We start from the raw sequence: 17782 nt of genomic DNA on the forward strand, positions 1-17782 counted from the left end.
CAAGTATTCTTATTTTCATAGGCCTACAGTAACAAACGTGCAAACAATGTACTTCAAGTGCCGAGCATCTGAGAGTTTACATTATCGTTCAATACAAGATATCACAAATATGAAAAGTGACGTTGGATGGAGCTGTCAGAGCTGCCATGGTACCTTATTATCCCTTATTGCTGAGACAAGTTGTAACCAGAGACATAGGCCCAATTCAATCAATAATAATATAATAATAATAATAATAATAATAATAATAATAATAATAATAATAATAATATATCAATCATAATCAATCATTAGAATATTATCAACTGAGTTTAACTGAATCAATTTTGACTGTACTTTTGAATGTGCTTTCTTGCTGCATTGAAATAATCATATTTGAGTTATCCTGAAACTCTATCTAGTGGGTCACTCTCTGGATAACCTCGTCCCCTGACTATTATGCATATAACCTAGAAAAAAAACGACTCGTGGTGTAAACCACTGCACCCTTCATGGCTCTGGTCAAACACTGTATCTGTATTATCATGAAGGTTGAAATTGAGTTTCACAAGTAATTTAGGGGTCTTTCACGCTGTTGTGTGATATTCTTAGTAGTGGACAGTGTGAACATACTGTATACCTTCTGGAGAGCACTAATCAAATGAAGTGTGGCCAAATACATGTTATGCTCTCTAGATATTTTACAAGAACTACAAACAATCAATCATCAAGACTACAAACCCAGAGACAGCACAAGACCAGCATTCAGTAAACACATTTTAATGTTTGGTAGCAAAAACAGCACCTTGGGGCAACCATGCTCTCTTTGGGAAGCTGCAAACAGAACACAGGCTGACAGCAGACTGTTAGGAAGATGAGACATGCACTAGCTACCTACCTACCTAGCAGACATTTTAGACAGGTTAACCAAGAACACTGCTGCGCTGTTACATTCATATCTGCCCTCGCAACAAAGACACTTCTTAGAGTTGACACTTTATCTGTTTCATACAATTTAGAAACTCAGTTAATGGCCTTTTCTATTGTTTACAGAGTTGCATAGGGTTGGAGGGAATGTTCTACAAGTTGCAACTTGCCTTTTGCTTATTAGACACGTGTGGCGTTTCACGTGCAGGTGTTTGTATTAGTACAACATGAGACAAAGGCATAAGACATATACAGACATACAAACATGTGAATGAGAAAAAAAAGAGATTATTTGGTCCCTTTCAAATCTTTGGTCGGATTATAACGTGTATTGCTTAACAGCCACATCTACAATTGTGCTCTCTGTTATCGTTTGCCTTTGCCTTGGTGTGTTACTCTGTAGTGGAAAGGTGAGCAGAAGACTAGACTAGGACTAGACTAAATGGAATCACAACCCACGCCCTCTCAATCCTCCACGATCTCGGAAGACTCGGACACGACTTTTCCGTCCTTGGTCTCGATCATCTTGATGACGACGTTCTTCTTGGTCTGGGTGACGGTGCTGCCGCTGCTGCCGCCGTAGCCGCTGCCGCTGCTGCCGCCGTAGCCGCTGCCGCCGTAGCCGCTGCCGCTGCTGCCGCCGTAGCCGCCACCGTACCCGCCGCCGTAGAAGCCGGAGTAGTTACCGCTGGAGTAGCTACTGTTGACGGTCTCCATGGGGAAGGAGCTGTAGCTCGCTGTCAAGGAGGAAGAGAGGGATGAGTTTCTTCCCTAGTTTATTAGAAAACGTCATTGTGTAACAGGTGTGAATGATGAATGTTTTTTTTGTTTTTTTTTGGTAAATCTTTATTATACAGCCTGTTATTAAGCAGGTACTTTGGTTAAACAGTTATTACCTGATTATTACATATCACATACGTTTGCAGTTTCTGTTAGATTCCCTGTCTCAAGCACGTCTGTGTGCCATATAGCATCAGATAGTTACCAACTGTGCTGAGTTCTTGAGAACAGAAAGTACCCCTTGTTAACACATAGTAAATACTGGGTAAATACCACCCAACCTAGAGATGTAAAATAAAGGGTTGTTTAAGACCAATGAGATTAGACATAAATGCTTCAAATGCACCTATTATGAATGTAGATTACCAGACTATGAGTCAAGCACAGACTCCATTTCATAGTACATCTGAACTGCTAAGAAAGCTATTTTCAAAGACACGTTCTCAATTGAACCAATCACACTGTAGAATCACTGACGTTACCACAGCAACAACACCAGGGGACGGGAATAACACACATAAGGGGAAGTCACATAGTCTTATTCTGATAGAGGAGGTACAGGGGTGAGTTAGGGTGAAGGAGGAGAGGGGGGATAGGAGGGAGGTAGGGTGAGGGGGGTGAGATACTTACAGCTCTGTTTGGAGATGTTGACTGACTTGATGCCGGTTGCTAGCCTGAAGGTAAAGAGAAGACCAGGAGAAGATGGTTTGTTTTGTGGAAATAGACATTTACTACTTTGATATTAACTAATTTAGTGCCGAGGGTGAATAAAGTCGCCCAAATTGTCAACATTCAGTGCCAAGGGTGATTTTATTCATGCATAAAGTATGGTTTTTTTGTAGCCAACCAAAGTATTGTTGCTAGGTAAATACCACATAAAACACTTGGCACTCTAGGTGGTGAGTGTTCTGGAATTCTTTGGCAGTTAGTGAGTTAAATACAGCTGTACTAAGTTGACATTTCAATTTTGTGTGATATAGTTACTGCAGTGTTACACTATTGTATATGGGGGCAGTTTTCTGGCCACTAATGAAGCCTAGTCCAGGACTAGATTGCACTTTCAATGGACTCTCCACTGAAGAAGTTTTTTAGTTTAGGAGAAGGATTAATCTACGTCCGGGAAACCCGACCCAAACAGTGTTCTTATTCCAATTCCAACTACATTTGTGTTGACTGCCTTACCTGTCCTCCTCTCCTTCCAGCAGTTTCCTGTAGGTGGCGATCTCAATGTCTAGGGCCAGCTTGACGTTCATCAGGTCCTGGTACTCTCTAATCTGGCGTGCCATGTCCTGCTTGGCCCTCTGGAGGGCCTCTTCCAGATCCTTGATGCGCATCCTGGCGTCTCTGACAGCCATCTCTCCACGCTCCTCAGCCTCGGCAATCTGGGCCTCCAGGTTCCCTCGCTGGCAGAACACAGACACGCAACACCGGTCAACCTTTCTGCTCACTATCAAATTGACACCATGGTCGGTTCACTATCACACCATGGTCGATCAAAATAGTTCTTGAATTCTTTCAAATAGTTTGAGTGTTTGCTTGGTGCCGGCATTTCATATTCCTGAGCCACTAAACTAAGTTGCTGAAAAGTGTTACATCATTTTCAATACTTTTTCAATTTCAGCAAATTAAATATCTTTGAAGGGATCAAGTTGCTGTCCAGAACCTCTTTTCTTGATATATACCACTAAACAAAGTGTCTAAGAGTGTTGGTGGTCCGGTGTGGCCAGTACCTGTCCCTTGACGGAGTCGATCTCTGAGGTCAGTCTCTGGATCATGCGGTTGAGGTCGGAGATCTCTGTCTTTGAAGATCTCAGGTCATCTCCATATCTGGTGGCTGATGTCTGCAACTCATCATACTAAACACCCAGCAGAAAAAACACAATACCATTAGTTAATATAATCTGTGGGTAAAGTCATATATGAAATGATTGTACTGTATTGTTATGAGAAATGAGAAATGTATGTGTTAAGATATGTGTTAAGATTTAATTATTTGTCACACCAAAAATACGTGTGTGTGTGTGTGTGTGTGTGTGTGTGTGTGTGTGTGTGTGTGTGTGTGTGTGTGTGTGTGTGTGTGTGTGTGTAAGTAAGTAAGTAAGTAAGTCTGCTCCGTACTTCCAAAAGACAATAAACTTGACATGACTTGATTTATGGAGTTATAACTGGGGCCTATAGTTTTTCCTGGTCATGTCACATGGTCAGGATTAATTACTCGGGGCCCTAGTTATATATGTAATAGCTGTTATGAACAGAAGAACCTTGTAGATGGTATATAAGAGACCATAGCCCAGGAACTGTACTGTACCTTGGACTTGTACCAGGTCTCGGCCTCGGCTCTGCTGCGGTTGGCGATGTCCTCGTACTGGGCACGCACTTCAGCCACGATGGAGTCCATGTCCAGGTTACGGCTGTTGTCCATCTCCACCACCACTGAGGTGTCCTTGATCTGGGCCTGCAGCTCACGCAGCTCCTGGAGGGGGAGAAGGAGAGGGGAGGCAGAGGAGGGAGGGAGGAAGGGAGAAACAAGGGAGAGGAAGAAGGCCAGAAAGAGAAGAGAAAGATGGATGGTGAGACAGAGGGAGAGAGTAAAAACGAGAGAGAAGGTCATCAAGCACTTGGCCCATCGTAGATCACGCTCTTGCTTCAAGCCTTCCCCAGAGATGAAACCCACCCATGTTGACTCCAGCCATACACAGTCAAGATGCTACACAGATGTCTGTTAAAATGCAGACGCAGCAACAGAGGGATACATTCCAATAGATACCACAAACATCACGCTATGTCATAACTCAAAACACTGTAGATAAATCAGAGTTGTTGTTGAGAGCAGCCAACCTCACATCTGGTGGTAATGAAGGTGGCTACAACTCAACAACTAATGAGCAACAATCCTGTTATTGGTTATAAAATCAGAAGTTAATAATATTCCTATTCTGAATTGTTTATGTATTTCCTAAGAAATCAGGTACAGTAGATAGTTTGAGGTGCTTGAACACCGCTGCTCTGAACCAATCAGATGTGTCGAAACGAGAGAGACTGGAAGTAGGAAGTTATTGGTGTACCTCTTCGTAGATCTGCCTCAGGAAGTTGATCTCGTCTGTCAGGCTCTCCAGCTTGGCCTCCAGCTCCACCTTGTTCATGTACGCCTCATCAACATCCTGCAGAAGAAGAAGAAGAAGAAGAAGAATACACACACTCAGTATACAATAATAACCTCATAATACCTTTAAAAATTACGTTGTGGTACATTTGTAATAACTTTATCAATGTAGTCCTCAGCCACATCTTGAAGAAGAATATGCAGCATGCCTTTTTCACACTCTGAAGGGGCATATATTGGGCAATATAATGTATGTACCAGGATAATATTTTTATGATAGCCATATAGAAGATATGGCTTTATGATAACTTGGAATAACTGTTTGTGTTGCCCTATTCGTTAAAGTTCAAAGTGCTAAATGTCATTCATGTCATTCATAAGAGAAATTATTACTATATAATGAGTATTTATAATAGAGAATATTCTGTTAATGCCAGAAAACAAAAGTAATGCTGTTTACCTTCTTGATGAGCACAAAGTCATTTTCACATTCGGTACGTTTGTTGATTTCATCTTCATACCTGAGGGAGAGATTGTGAGAGAAACATTAGATGTATTCTAGTTATTACAATTACACGATATCAAAGTTGTAAAATATATATATATTTTTTAATGCTTTGAAAACTGAAGCTCAAATCAAACCAAATCAAACCAAACCAAAAATAAACAACTGCATGCCTGTTTTATAGGCTAAACATGTAGACAACATCTTCAACTTAAAAAAGCACCTGTAGATTTTACGTGGCTCTGGTTATGAGAGTTATGCAGTTTGAACACTAGGGGACGTATGTGCTCCATCAGCAACATACATAGAGACTACCACTGCTGACTCCGATCCAAGCATCCTGTGTGTGTGTGTGTGTGTGTGTGTGTGTGTGTGTGTGTGTGTGTGTGTGTGTGTCCCGAGGGCCTAGTCTGCTAATGCCTTTATGTGAGCTGACAGGGGATAGACACACTAGGTGTTCTGCTAGGTGTGTGTTCAGTTGCCACGCAGCACTCTGTGTGTGTGTGTTTTTGTGTGTCTGTGTGTGTGTAAGATGTTGCTGACAGAAAGGTAAACGGTTTCCACCTCTAGTCATGTGCAGTGTAATGGCCTCTCCAGAACATGCCAAGTCAGTGTTGTAATTCCCAGGACGTAGAACAGTGTGGTTACACAATAGGACAGCTGCAGGGAGTAGTCTTTACTGAGATGACCTAATGAAGATAGTCAGATTACCTAATATTACGCTGGTGTGTCCTCCTGAACCACTGAGCAACAGGTTCTACACATTCCTTCAGAGGAGGTCTGACTCAACCAGAATGATGTCATCAGTCCTGTCCTGTGCTAATCACACACATATTTCATACCATCTCATACCATTTCCTGAGCCTGTCCTCCGATTTCTACCTCCACCAGCCTCCCCTGTCGCTAGCATGGTACTATTCACCTTGCTAAATCACCTAGCACTGTAGAACAGCATCAGGACAACATGTTTCTCAACATCCTCATATTAAAAGAAAGAATGTCTTCTGGCCAAGACTGAAGACGATGCACAAGCAGCAGTTGAACTGTGAAGGCATTAACCGTGATCTTTAAAGACTAAGACAGGCCAATTATGTGTTCATCTTGTAAGGTGAGGCCAACCAAATAGAATAGAATAAAACAAAATAGAATACAATAGAATCAAAACAGAACAGGATAGAGCAGAATAGAGTAGAATGGAGCAGAATATAACGCCTGTCCCAAACTCACTTGTTCTTGAAGTCCTCCACCAGACCCTGCATGTTGTGCAGATCGGCCTCCAGCCTCATCTTGTCATTTCCCAGGCTGTCCAGCTGTCTGCGCAGGTTGGTGATGTAGGCCTCAAACATGGCGTCGATGTTGGAGCGTGTGGTGGTCTGGCCTTGTAGGAGGCTCCACTTGGTCTCCAGCATCTTGTTCTGCTGCTCCAAGAAGCGCACCTGTGTGTGTGTGTGTGTGTGTGTGTGTGTGTGTGTGTGTGTGTGTGTGTGTGTGTGTGTGTGTGTGTGTGTGTGTGTGTGTATGTGAGGAAGAGGAGAGTAGATATGTTAGGTCAGCAGCATGTGACTCATATGTTGATCACTTCTCTACTTCCAGATCTGTTTGAGCTTTAGCCATCTCCTATGGCTCCTATAGTGACAGAAATGGTTATAGGAATGATTAAAGCCCGTATAGGCCGAGGCCTGAATCATGACTGATGATACTTTACCAAAATGAGTACCACAAGAACAGGGGAGGCTGGTGGAGGTAGAAATCAGAGGATGGGCTCATTGCATCACAATGAGCCTGTCCTCCTCCAATTTCTACCTCCACCAGCCTCCCCTGCCCAGGACATGATTCAGGACTGGGAACAGGCTAGCATAGCTCTCAAAGGGACTGTTGGGGAAGAACAGAACAGAACTGTGCTGGTAACATTTAATGGCTTCCATCCATGACTTCATATTCACATTCTGGCTTGTGTGATCTTTGCAGTTCTCCACAATACATAATCTAAGGTGTTTGTTGCTTCAATCAGTGTTTGGATCAGCAGCAGCGCGGCTGTTTTCAGGGTAGCCCTATTTTCCCAAGGAAGCTATGATGCGCATCCTGACCGGAGGTTGTGTGTGTGTGTGTGTGTGTGTGTGTGTGTGTGTGTGTGTGTGTGTGTGTGTGTGTGTGTGTGTGTGTGTGTGTGTGTGTGTGTGTGTGAGAGGAGGGGGGGGGGGCGTGATGGAAAGAGCTGGTGAGAGAGTTAACGCTCCTCCATGTTTTCCTGTTTTAAAAGGGCGAGGTCAGGGGGAGGGGCCACAGAGAGAGCAGCGGGTGGAAGATGGGCGGAGTCTATCTCTACGCCCTGGAAGGTAAATATTTAACTGCTGTATACAGGTAGGTGTGAGGGTGGAGGGAGAGAGGGGGGAGGAGGGGAAGAGCACTGTCATGTGGACACTAATAGCAGGGTGTGAAAAGTGGATTTATGTTCCTGTCAACATTGCCAAAATGTCCAAGATGTCTAAGGACCAAGATGTTCCTAAAAAGGGCCTCCTCGACTCCTATTGGTTGCGTGAGAGTGTGGGAGTGTGAACTTTTATCTATCGAGTCTCTGCAGAGGTATGCAGGGTTATTTTTCTTCTTGTCATAGAAAATCCCCTTGTTATGTAACCAATACGCTGGCCAGAACATGAGACCAGATGGCCCTTTTTAAATATTAACCCACAGAGACAGGCTCAGTGTGGGGGAGGGATACATACAGACTAGGAGAGTAGGCCACTGACCGGAACCATGCAGTATACCTCTAGATATGGCTTAATCAATGTAACATCAATGTCATTAAGAAATTGTTTTCTTTTCCACGTTTGACCATTTTCACGTGCACTCCATTTAGCAGTAACTCCATAATGGACTTTCACTCTAGTGTTGTCTCAAGACTTAATAATATAACCATGCCAGTGTCCCAGGTGTGTATGACCTTCTATGGCGTGTCCAACCGAACAGGAGAAGAGCCACACCCCAGCCCAGCACACAGCCAAACCCCTCCCCTCCTCCCCTCCTCCCTTCCTCCCCTCCTCAGGGCAGGCCATTCCCTAGGTAAACCAGACAGCTAGCTCTGAGCCCCTAACCCAACACAGACACACACTTCAGAAACTCCCTAGGTAAACCTAATCATTAGCTTAAAGTTCCCTACTCAGCCCTGGACACACCCTTCACAAGAAACTCTCTCCCCCACCCCCCAATCTCCAACCCCCACCCCCTCCCCACGTCTGTTATTCATCACTATAAAAGGACAATTCCTGCCAAACCATTAGATAGGAAGTCTTAGGAATGTATAACAAAACAATCATATCTGTTACGCTTGGCTGAGTCTGTGTGTTTTGATAAAGGTGGGTCAACTTTGTAAAACTTTTCCTTTCCCCCGATCTCCTTGCTTTGTCTCACTTCATTCAACCAAACATTCACAAACTGATCTCCACAGACTTGTATCAACATTGCATACAGTGGGTTTGTAAGACCCATCAGCACTGGAAAGGCTTATCCATGATAGTTTACAAGCACAAGGCAAAGTACAATACTATAACCACTAACTTGACATGCACAGAGAGGCAGCTTATTACATACTACAGGACTGGACATTTCTCTCAGAATACATTCACAGTATTTCATCTGTTTCAAACAACTTACAAGCACATGACAAAGTACATTGCCAACAACCTTGACTGACACCGGCAGACAGACAGACAAACAGACAGACAGACAGACAGACAGATTAGCTTTAACAGCCACTGACCTTGTCGATGAAGGAAGCGAAGCGGTTGTTGAGGGTCTTGATCTGCTCCTTCTCATGGGTGCGGACCACCTGGATGTTGGGGTCGATCTCCAGGTTGAGAGGGGCCAGAAGGCTCTTGTTGACCGACACGGCGGTGATGGGGGCCATGTTTCCTCCCCCCATGCCCATGCCCAGGCCCATGCCACCTCCATAGGCTGAGGAGCTGGAGATGTAGCTGCTTCCACTACCAGCCCCGTAGCCTCCGCCCATCCCTCGGTTGGCCCCCCCGAAGGAGCTGCGAGCACTGTAGCTCTGCCGAGACACCCCCTGGCTGGGGCCAGAGTAGGACATGCTGCTGAAGCTCCTGGGAGCCGCCCCTGAGGAGGACGACTTGACCGTGTAGCTGGTGGTCTTCCTAAGAGACATCCTGGCTTAGTGAGTGAGTGGTTGGTTGGTGACTAGGGTAGGACAGACAGACAGACAGACAGACAGGCAGGCAGGCAGGCAGGCAGGCGGGTAGGCGTCTGCTGGAGAGCTGGAGAGACCCGTGTGGATAGACAGAGGCAGAAGTTACTCAAAGCTTTTAACTGACTAGCCCGGTAGGAGGGGCCATGGGGAAGCTCTGATAGGCCGGGGCACTGGGTGAAGGGTAGAAGGGGGCGGGGTTGTAATAGAACACTTTTCAGCCCTCTGACAGACGAGCATTCTAAAGCATTACCTGACTTTGGAGGCTGCCTACTAAAGAAATACTCTTTCTTTTTCCGTTTTTTTCGGGGTGTTTTTGTGTTTTTGTTCCAGGGTGGTGGTAGGAAGAGGGGCTTAGCGCTATAGATTGCCTGTTAGAATGTGGAAGGCCCAGGTGAAACATGATAACAGACTACTGTTGTCAGCAGGTTTCAGTAACACAGATCTATTACCAGGCCTCGCATCAGGCCTTGATCAGGTACTGATCTGTGTGCAATTTGCTCAACCCAAGTCTTATTGTACGCTCAGCAAAACAGCATTTAGACAATTTCATCACAACAAAGTACAGAGTTACAAAAAAACTGACGTAGTTCAACAAAATAATGAGATAGTTTGAACACTATGAAGATAAGAACTTGGAAAATACGACTCTAGTAGTAAAATAATTAGTTAGTTAATAGAGCTGTATGCCTTGCATCGACATACTGTAATTAATTGAATAGCATAATGTCTATCAGCCTCATACGAACTGTCATATTGTTGAACAGTGTCACCTCTCTGCTTTGCTTTACATATGTAAATACAGTGCATCACATGGATGGAATGCTCAACAGTCAATACCATAGGATGCCTGTGTCAAGTACAACTGTAGCTGTAGGTTGTTTGTTTTACTACATGCTGCAAACCAGGGGAGGCTGGTGGAGGTAGAAATCGGAGGACATGCTCATTTTAATGCATTGAACGTAATGAGGAATGGTATCAAACATGTGTGTTAAACATGTGTGTTTGATACCATTCCTCACTCCGTTCCATGCATTACAATAAGCCCTTCCTTCGATTTCTACCTCCACCAGCCTCCCCTGGTTTCTACCTCCACCAGCCTCCCCTGGTTTCTACCTCCACCAGCCTCCCCTGGTTTCTACCTCCACCAGCCTCCCCTGGTACAAATAATGATGAAAAGCCGGCACAAGGGTTCATGACCTGACGAAGGCTACCTGTTGGCCATAGCTTTGTTTGTTTTGTGGTGGAATAAAGCACTTGGGAGAAGCTGATCGTATGTGCGGCCTTTTCTTCATTATTTCATCATTCTTTCTTGGCCCAGCACCTGTAGATATGTGAAGGATGTGAAGATTAGCTTAAGACAACATAGCCTAACCACTTGACCGCACGTGAAGAACTTGTAAGAATGAATGCAGTTGTAATACAGGACGTGTCTTGATAGCACTAAAGGAACTGTTTCTGGTGCCTTCAAACATACACACATTGGATTTTGCACTTTAGAGGATATATGTTCTTATACATAAATGACTGATATATTTTCTGTGATTGTTTGTGTGGTATTTTTTTATGACGATTGTGGAAGCTCGTCACTATGCACAGCAAAAATTCCTTTCTGATAAAATAAAGGTTTTCATTCATTCATTCATAATGCGTCTGTAATGAAAATATTTTACTCTATTAGTTGAATTAATGACAGTTTATCTTCCATGATGTTCTTTATCACCCATTGTTCTCTGTCAGCGCAAGAACCTGTTCAACACAGAAACTGGTGAGAACTTGACAGAACTAGACAAACTAGACAGATTCCAAATCACCTCTGCTACACTAGCATAGCATCTCCACGCAACCCTAGTTGGGCCTCTTCAAGCAACCATTTTTCTTCTCTTATACTTTTTTCTATAGACCTGTTTCAGCTGGTATTAACTACTTATGATATAGCACATATAAAAACTAAGTTATTACTTAGTAGTTATTTTAATTAATTACCTCGTTATCGTGTAATTTTGAGTTCATACAAATAAATACATACATATAATGTATAGTGTAGGTTTCAGTTGATAACACTGTTCTAATCTCTGGTATAATGTTGTTTGTTATAGTGACTACTGACCATGGTGATACAGCTGTATACAGTAGCATGGTAATAACAGGGTAATAACCCTACTGACCATGGTGATAGTTGTGTACAGATGCATGGTAATAACATGGTAATAACAGCACTGACCATGGTAATAACACTACTGACCTTGGTGGTAGCTGTATAGAGATGCATGGTAATAACATGGTAATAACAGCACTTACCATGGCAATAACACTACTGACCATGGTGGTAGCTGTATACAGTAGCACAGAGTACCTCTGGCCCTCCTACCCTTTCCTCTCCAGTCTCACAGTGACTCATAAGTCCTGGCACTGCCCAACGCGCCATCCTCTCACCCCTCTCCTCCTTCCCTCCTTTCCCCTTCCCTCTCCTCCCTTCTCCATCCTCTCTCCTCCCGACAGCCAGTTCCCTTTGTCCAATCCCTTGGCCTTACTATCGTCATGGAAACCTTGAGAAATAAGAGTCAACTACTCCCCCGATCTGAAATCTTGAGGGAGATCCAAGTGTGTGACTCGTGTGACGGCAATGCTCACACAGACAGACGGACTGACAGGCGCACAGATCCTAAAAAATATTTGTGGCTGTCGCTGAGTGACATTGGTTCACTGTCCATTGTCGAGATGCAGGAACAGTATCAAATGTTGTGGGTGTTTGGAAATACACTGTTTACCATGCAAAATAAACAACTTCTTGGCTGGTATCCTGGATACAGATTCAGCCTAGTCCTGGATTCACTGTGCATCACACTTTTAATGGAAAATGTCCATTTAAGTTGCTTTTTAGTCTAGGATTAGGCTTAATCCCGATACAAGAAACCAGCCCTTCAAGTTTGGCCTCTTCTTTCCAGCATTCTTCCCATTGTTCCTAGCAGCTTGTAGCAGAGCATACTGTAGTCAGTCTAGTCATCTGTACTACCCTATGTAAATACTTTCCCTGTGTTTTAGCATCAATAGCAACACATGTTTGGCCGCTTTCCTCGTGTCAGAGGAGCTGGAGTGGTTGACCATATTCATTGTTGGAGCAGAGCATTCTGCACACAAGCCACTGAGCAAACAGCAACTCATCAACTGTGCTCGCTACAGTGAGTACCTGTCCTCCATCTTCAGCTCACTGGGAGTGTTTACTGCCATACCTGTCTTATCAGTACATCAGCGAACAAACAATCTAGAGAATCTCGGCCTCTCCCCTTCCCTTGTTTTTGCTTCATCAGCATCTGTCAGTTCCCTCTGTAGCCCAAGGCTCATATGTGTTAGCATAGCCATTAGCTCATATGTGTTAGCTTAGTCTTTAGCTCAGGCTGTTTCTAGTCAGAACGGTTGGTGGAGAGTTTTACACAGAGGCGGACAGAGTTTACATAGAGATTAGTGGACTGATGGACCTTTAGGCTGTGTGTGTGTGTGTGTGTGTGTGTGTGTGTGTGTGTGTGTGTGTGTGTGTGTGTGTGTGTGTGTGTGTGTGTGTGTGTGTGTGTGTGTGTGTGTGCTGTTAGCACTCTATAAACGTTGATAAGGAGTATCTCTCTCAACTTTTGAGCTATTAGAACAGGGTGTGTGTGTAAGTGGCCGTCTCTGAGCTTGTAACTCTCTCTCCGGTCAGAAAGGTTCATGCACCAGTAAGGTGGTTTAGATTATACTGAATCATCATAACCACTTTCTATCATAAGAAATAGCCCATATATTACTCATAATGTGTATTGTTGCTTTCTACATTCCACTGTTTCTCAAGCTTTGACCTCTCGTAGAAACAATAGAGGGTGTGTGTGTGTGTGTGTGCGTGCGTGTGTGTGTGTGCTTGGAACAGTGGGGAGGTTTTAGAAGGAGGTGGACACTTAATCATGATACTCATTCTCATGTATTCTACTCCTCTCTGTGTGCTGATCCTGCCCTTGTAGAAAGAGTATTTGGGTGGTTCAACATACATTCTTCCTCATTGAGGTTGTGATCAAATATCAGTTACATGCTGAGTTACCAGATCACTTTCAGTGTGCAACGAACACTGTAATAGGCTGGTGTTATTGTGGGGTTTAATGTAAAGCCATTCACAGGCAAGAATATAACTATAGTTAAGTTGGTGGCCAAAGCTAACAAGGTATAATGCATGTGTAGTATGACCTCACAGTTGTAAAGCCATTGAAGCTGCACCTTCTTTAACTGGTGAAACTTCACCCACCCTCTCGTGTTGCACCCACAAACATGTTTTACCTGCACTTTCACTCATTTAGCTGGTTCTAAGCCCCAGGCCCAGTCCCAGCCCCAGCCCCAGCCCCAGCCCCAGCCTCAGCCCCAGGCCCAGGCCCAACCCCAGGCCCAACCCCAGCCCCAGCCCCAGCCCCAGGCCCAGGCCCAACCCCAGCCCCAGCCCCAGCCCCAGGCCCAGGCCCAACCCCAGCCCCAGCCCCAGCCTCAGCCCCAGCCCCAGGCCCAACCCCAGCCCCAGCCCCAGCCCCAGCCCCAGCCTCAGCCCCAGCCTCAGCCCCAGCCTCAGCCCCAGCCCCAGCCCCAGGCCCAGGCCCAACCCCAGCCCCAGCCCCAGCCCCAGCCCCAGCCTCAGCCCCAGGCCCAGTCCCAGTCCCAGCCCCAGCTCCAGCCCCAGCCCCAGGCCGTAAACTTTTGTTTGACAGTTGTTAGCTAACAGACTGGAGTCAAATACAGTGTACATGTTGAATACTTGTGAAAGATGTATTTGATTTACGTATCTTGAAGTTAGCACTCTTGGGACTATTTCATCAGTATGTTGACTAAATGAAGCACAGCTCACGTATTTGAAAGTATTTGACCCTGGCTGAGAGAGAAAAGGTGAGGGAAGAGTTAGTTTGAGAGAGAGAGACTAAGAGTTAGTTTGAGACAGAGAAGAGGGAGACTAAGAGTTAGTTTGAGACAGAGGACGAGAGGTTGACTAACATGTTCCATGGAGAAGTATGCTTCTACTTAGCAGAAGTGGCTCTGAGCCACTCCAAGACTTTGCCCGCAGAGTGGGTTTTCTGATTCCAGTTTGGTTGGAACAATCTCTCTCTCTCTCTCTCTCTCTCTCTCTCTCTCTCTCTCTCTCTCTCTCTCTCTCTCTCTCTCTCTCTCTCTCCTATTCATTCAGGAACCACAGCATTTCCTGTTTGCTGGAGACAGAGTCTCTTTATTTGAATAGTGTATGTGTGGCTTTTTGAGCTAGCATGTCTGCTGTCATAAGACTTTTCAGAAAAGGTATTACCTGTGTTGTATACCTCTGATATTACACACACACACATATATCTACAGCGCATGCACACACACACACACACACACACACACACACACACACACACACACACACACACACACATAAACACATACAAACATTTTCTGTCCTCCCATGATCCTTCTCTGTAAGTGCTTTTCTCTCCACTCTTTGGTTGTTGCCACACCCACTGTCGCTATAGCAACAGGGTTACCACAGATCGCTGATGGCCTTGCCAGATACTCCTGCGATGGAAAGTTTGGGGGTGTTGCCGTGGAGACGGAGGATAAGTATAGCCATTCAATGTGTAATCACTGGTGAGGATATACCACAGTGAATGATGATGCATTTTGGGTAAATGTTTGACCAATGCATTTCTCTCTACCTGACTGACGATTGCAAAAAAAGAAAAAGGGTGCAAACTCACTCATATACGGATGTAGAAAAACACAGGCACACACACACACACACACACACACACACACACACACACACACACACACACACACACACACACACACAAACAGGTTCAAACGTCTTACTTCACCAGCACAAATATACACAGCGTATCCTTTAGGCACCTTCTATGGAGAGGAATGATTCTGTCTCATGGTCCAAACACACCCTTCGTAACAATGCAAACACAAACAAACCGACCCTCACTTTCAATGGACAGGAAGCATCTGAAATATCATGTTTCTTCTGCCAACTTCCACAGTCTATGATATTCTAGCTGCCAGGTACACATAATAAAATATGAAATTGAAGTATAACTTAGTCAATGAATTCAGTATTTCTATTGTTGCCCCTTTTCCTTTAACTGTGTTCTTTACAATGGGATGCATTGTTTTAGTGAAGGTGTGGGATTAATTAAATGTAATTGCAGGAGCTCTGGACCCACCCAAAGTACTTCCTAGAATCCTAGAATCTGAATCCTAGAATTATTTTTTAATGTTTATTTACAAAAAGGATAGAACAAGTTACAGATATCAAATAAAAGGCTATCAAATAAAAAATTAAAAAACAGAAGTAAAGCACATGGTAGTGAGTCTCATTGTCACAGGATAAAGCTTGATAGTAGCACATGATTAACTGAAAGAGAAAGTCACACACACACGCACGCACACACAAACACACACACACACACACACACACACACACACACACACACACACACACACACACACACACACACACACTGATGCTGCAATAAATGTATTTGAAGTGGATGGTCCGACGGGACACACACCTTACATGCTCAGATCTGGAAACAAACCTTAAAGGATTTAATGATATTCTCAAAACTAATAAACTAACTGTTATTAGCATGAATCACTTTGATCTTATGTCAAACAAGATTATCTCAATTGAGAACATTCTCTTTCAACTTTCCCTAAGGCCAAATATGCAGTTAGTCTGTTCAGTCTATGCTGTCCAGGCATGTCTCTGAGTGTGTGTGTGTGTGTGTGTGTGTGTGTGTGTGTGTGTGTGTGTGTGTGTGTGTGTGTGTGTGTGTGTGTGTGTCTGTGTGTGTCTGTGTGTGTCTGTGTGTGTGTAAAATCTACTGCATTTTCAAAGCCCTCAAGATATGGAAAGCTGTTACTATTATACAATTAATCTAAAAGCTGACTAATGATACCACATTCCACTTGTAGTTTGTTTGCAGCCAAAATTGTAAAATGTATTTTCACATTGTGCCTTGTTATCATGATTTGGGCTGATTATGAACATACACACATGCAGGGGTAAAAATAGTATGTGGTTTTTCGCCATAACTAAGATTATAAGACACTTATAATCATACTCTGGTGAACATATCATGCGGGAGAAACTTAGTCTTATGTTAGTCTAATGTTAAGTAAATGGAAACAGAATTCTCTCTAGAGAGCTCCAAGAACAATACCAAGTCTGTGGTGTTGCAGTTGTACTTCCAAAAGGCTCTGGGATGTTTGAGAAACTTCATGGAAAAGAAACGTAGCATGGATGACTTTGGCCTCCGCCTCGGAAAGTGTATTTTTGGTTTCTGTGGGAAAATCCTGCGGAGGATTTGTACCCTCACAGGGATAACTGTCACCTAGCTCTGCCACTGGCATTGACTGATATCCCCTCAACCCTACCTCATCCTCACATCACAGTGTGTGTGTGTGTGTGTGTGTGTGTGTGTGTCTGTGTGTGTGTGTGTGTGTGTGTGTGTGTGTGTTTATGCGTGCGTGCGTGTTTGTGTGTGTGTGTGTGTGTGTGTGTGTGTGTGTGTGTTTATGCGTGCGTGCGTGCGTGCGTGCGTGCGTGCGTGCGTGCGTGCGTGCGTGCGTGCGTGTTTGTGTGTGTGTGTGTGCGTTGGTGTATGTGTGGGTGGGTGTTAAAGTTTACACCAGGAAAACAGTATCTCTGGAAAACTGTAATCACAGCCTGCATATTTTGCACCTGTGGGTGTGTCAGGGTCATGTGGTGTGTGTTTGTGCGTGCGTGCGTGCGTGCGTGCGTGCGTGCGTGCGTGCGTGCGTGCGTCACCTATAAGTCACCTCTGTGTCTAGTGTTGACAGATGGGCCTGTTCTCACTGTGTTGTCGGATCTGTGATTCACTCCACTGATATTCACAGATGTGTGTGAGAGAGAGATCCATTCATGGAAACAGCTCAGGTCCTGTCTTTGTAGTAATCACAGGTCTAGCTGCAGTGAGATATCTGCCCTAGTCATGAATCATACCTTTACCTGCTGTGATAAGGGACAGGTTGCTATGCCCGGAATCGCACGCACGCACACACGCACACACACAAACACACACACACACACATACACACACACACACACACACACACAGACACACACACACACCACATGACACACCCTAACATACAGGTGTTGTAAATCATGCATGCTGTAATTACAGGTTTTCCTCTTGCAAAACAGTCCCATGCTGGGAGCCCCAAAGTTGCCCAAAATAACTGTAATATTTCAAATAGATGGGATGAGACA

At 44.4% G+C, this 17782-nt stretch overlaps 1 protein-coding gene across 1 annotated transcript; it reads right to left on the reverse strand.

The window, feature by feature from the left end:
• Nucleotides 1-743: 743 nt before the first annotated feature.
• Nucleotides 744-9574, reverse strand: krt8 (keratin 8). Its single transcript, XM_083675730.1, has 9 exons — nucleotides 9052-9574; nucleotides 6522-6730; nucleotides 5250-5310; nucleotides 4752-4847; nucleotides 3995-4159; nucleotides 3417-3542; nucleotides 2869-3089; nucleotides 2317-2360; nucleotides 744-1643 (listed from the first exon to the last, which is right to left on the reverse strand). Exons 1-9 carry the CDS (start codon nucleotides 9454-9456, stop codon nucleotides 1372-1374), a joined length of 1599 nt encoding a protein of 532 aa, XP_083531856.1. The 5' UTR covers nucleotides 9457-9574; the 3' UTR covers nucleotides 744-1371.
• Nucleotides 9575-17782: the final 8208 nt, after the last annotated feature.

Source organism: Argentina silus (assembly GCF_951799395.1).
Source record: "Argentina silus genome assembly, chromosome: 8".
Lineage (NCBI taxonomy): Eukaryota > Metazoa > Chordata > Actinopteri > Argentiniformes > Argentinidae > Argentina > Argentina silus.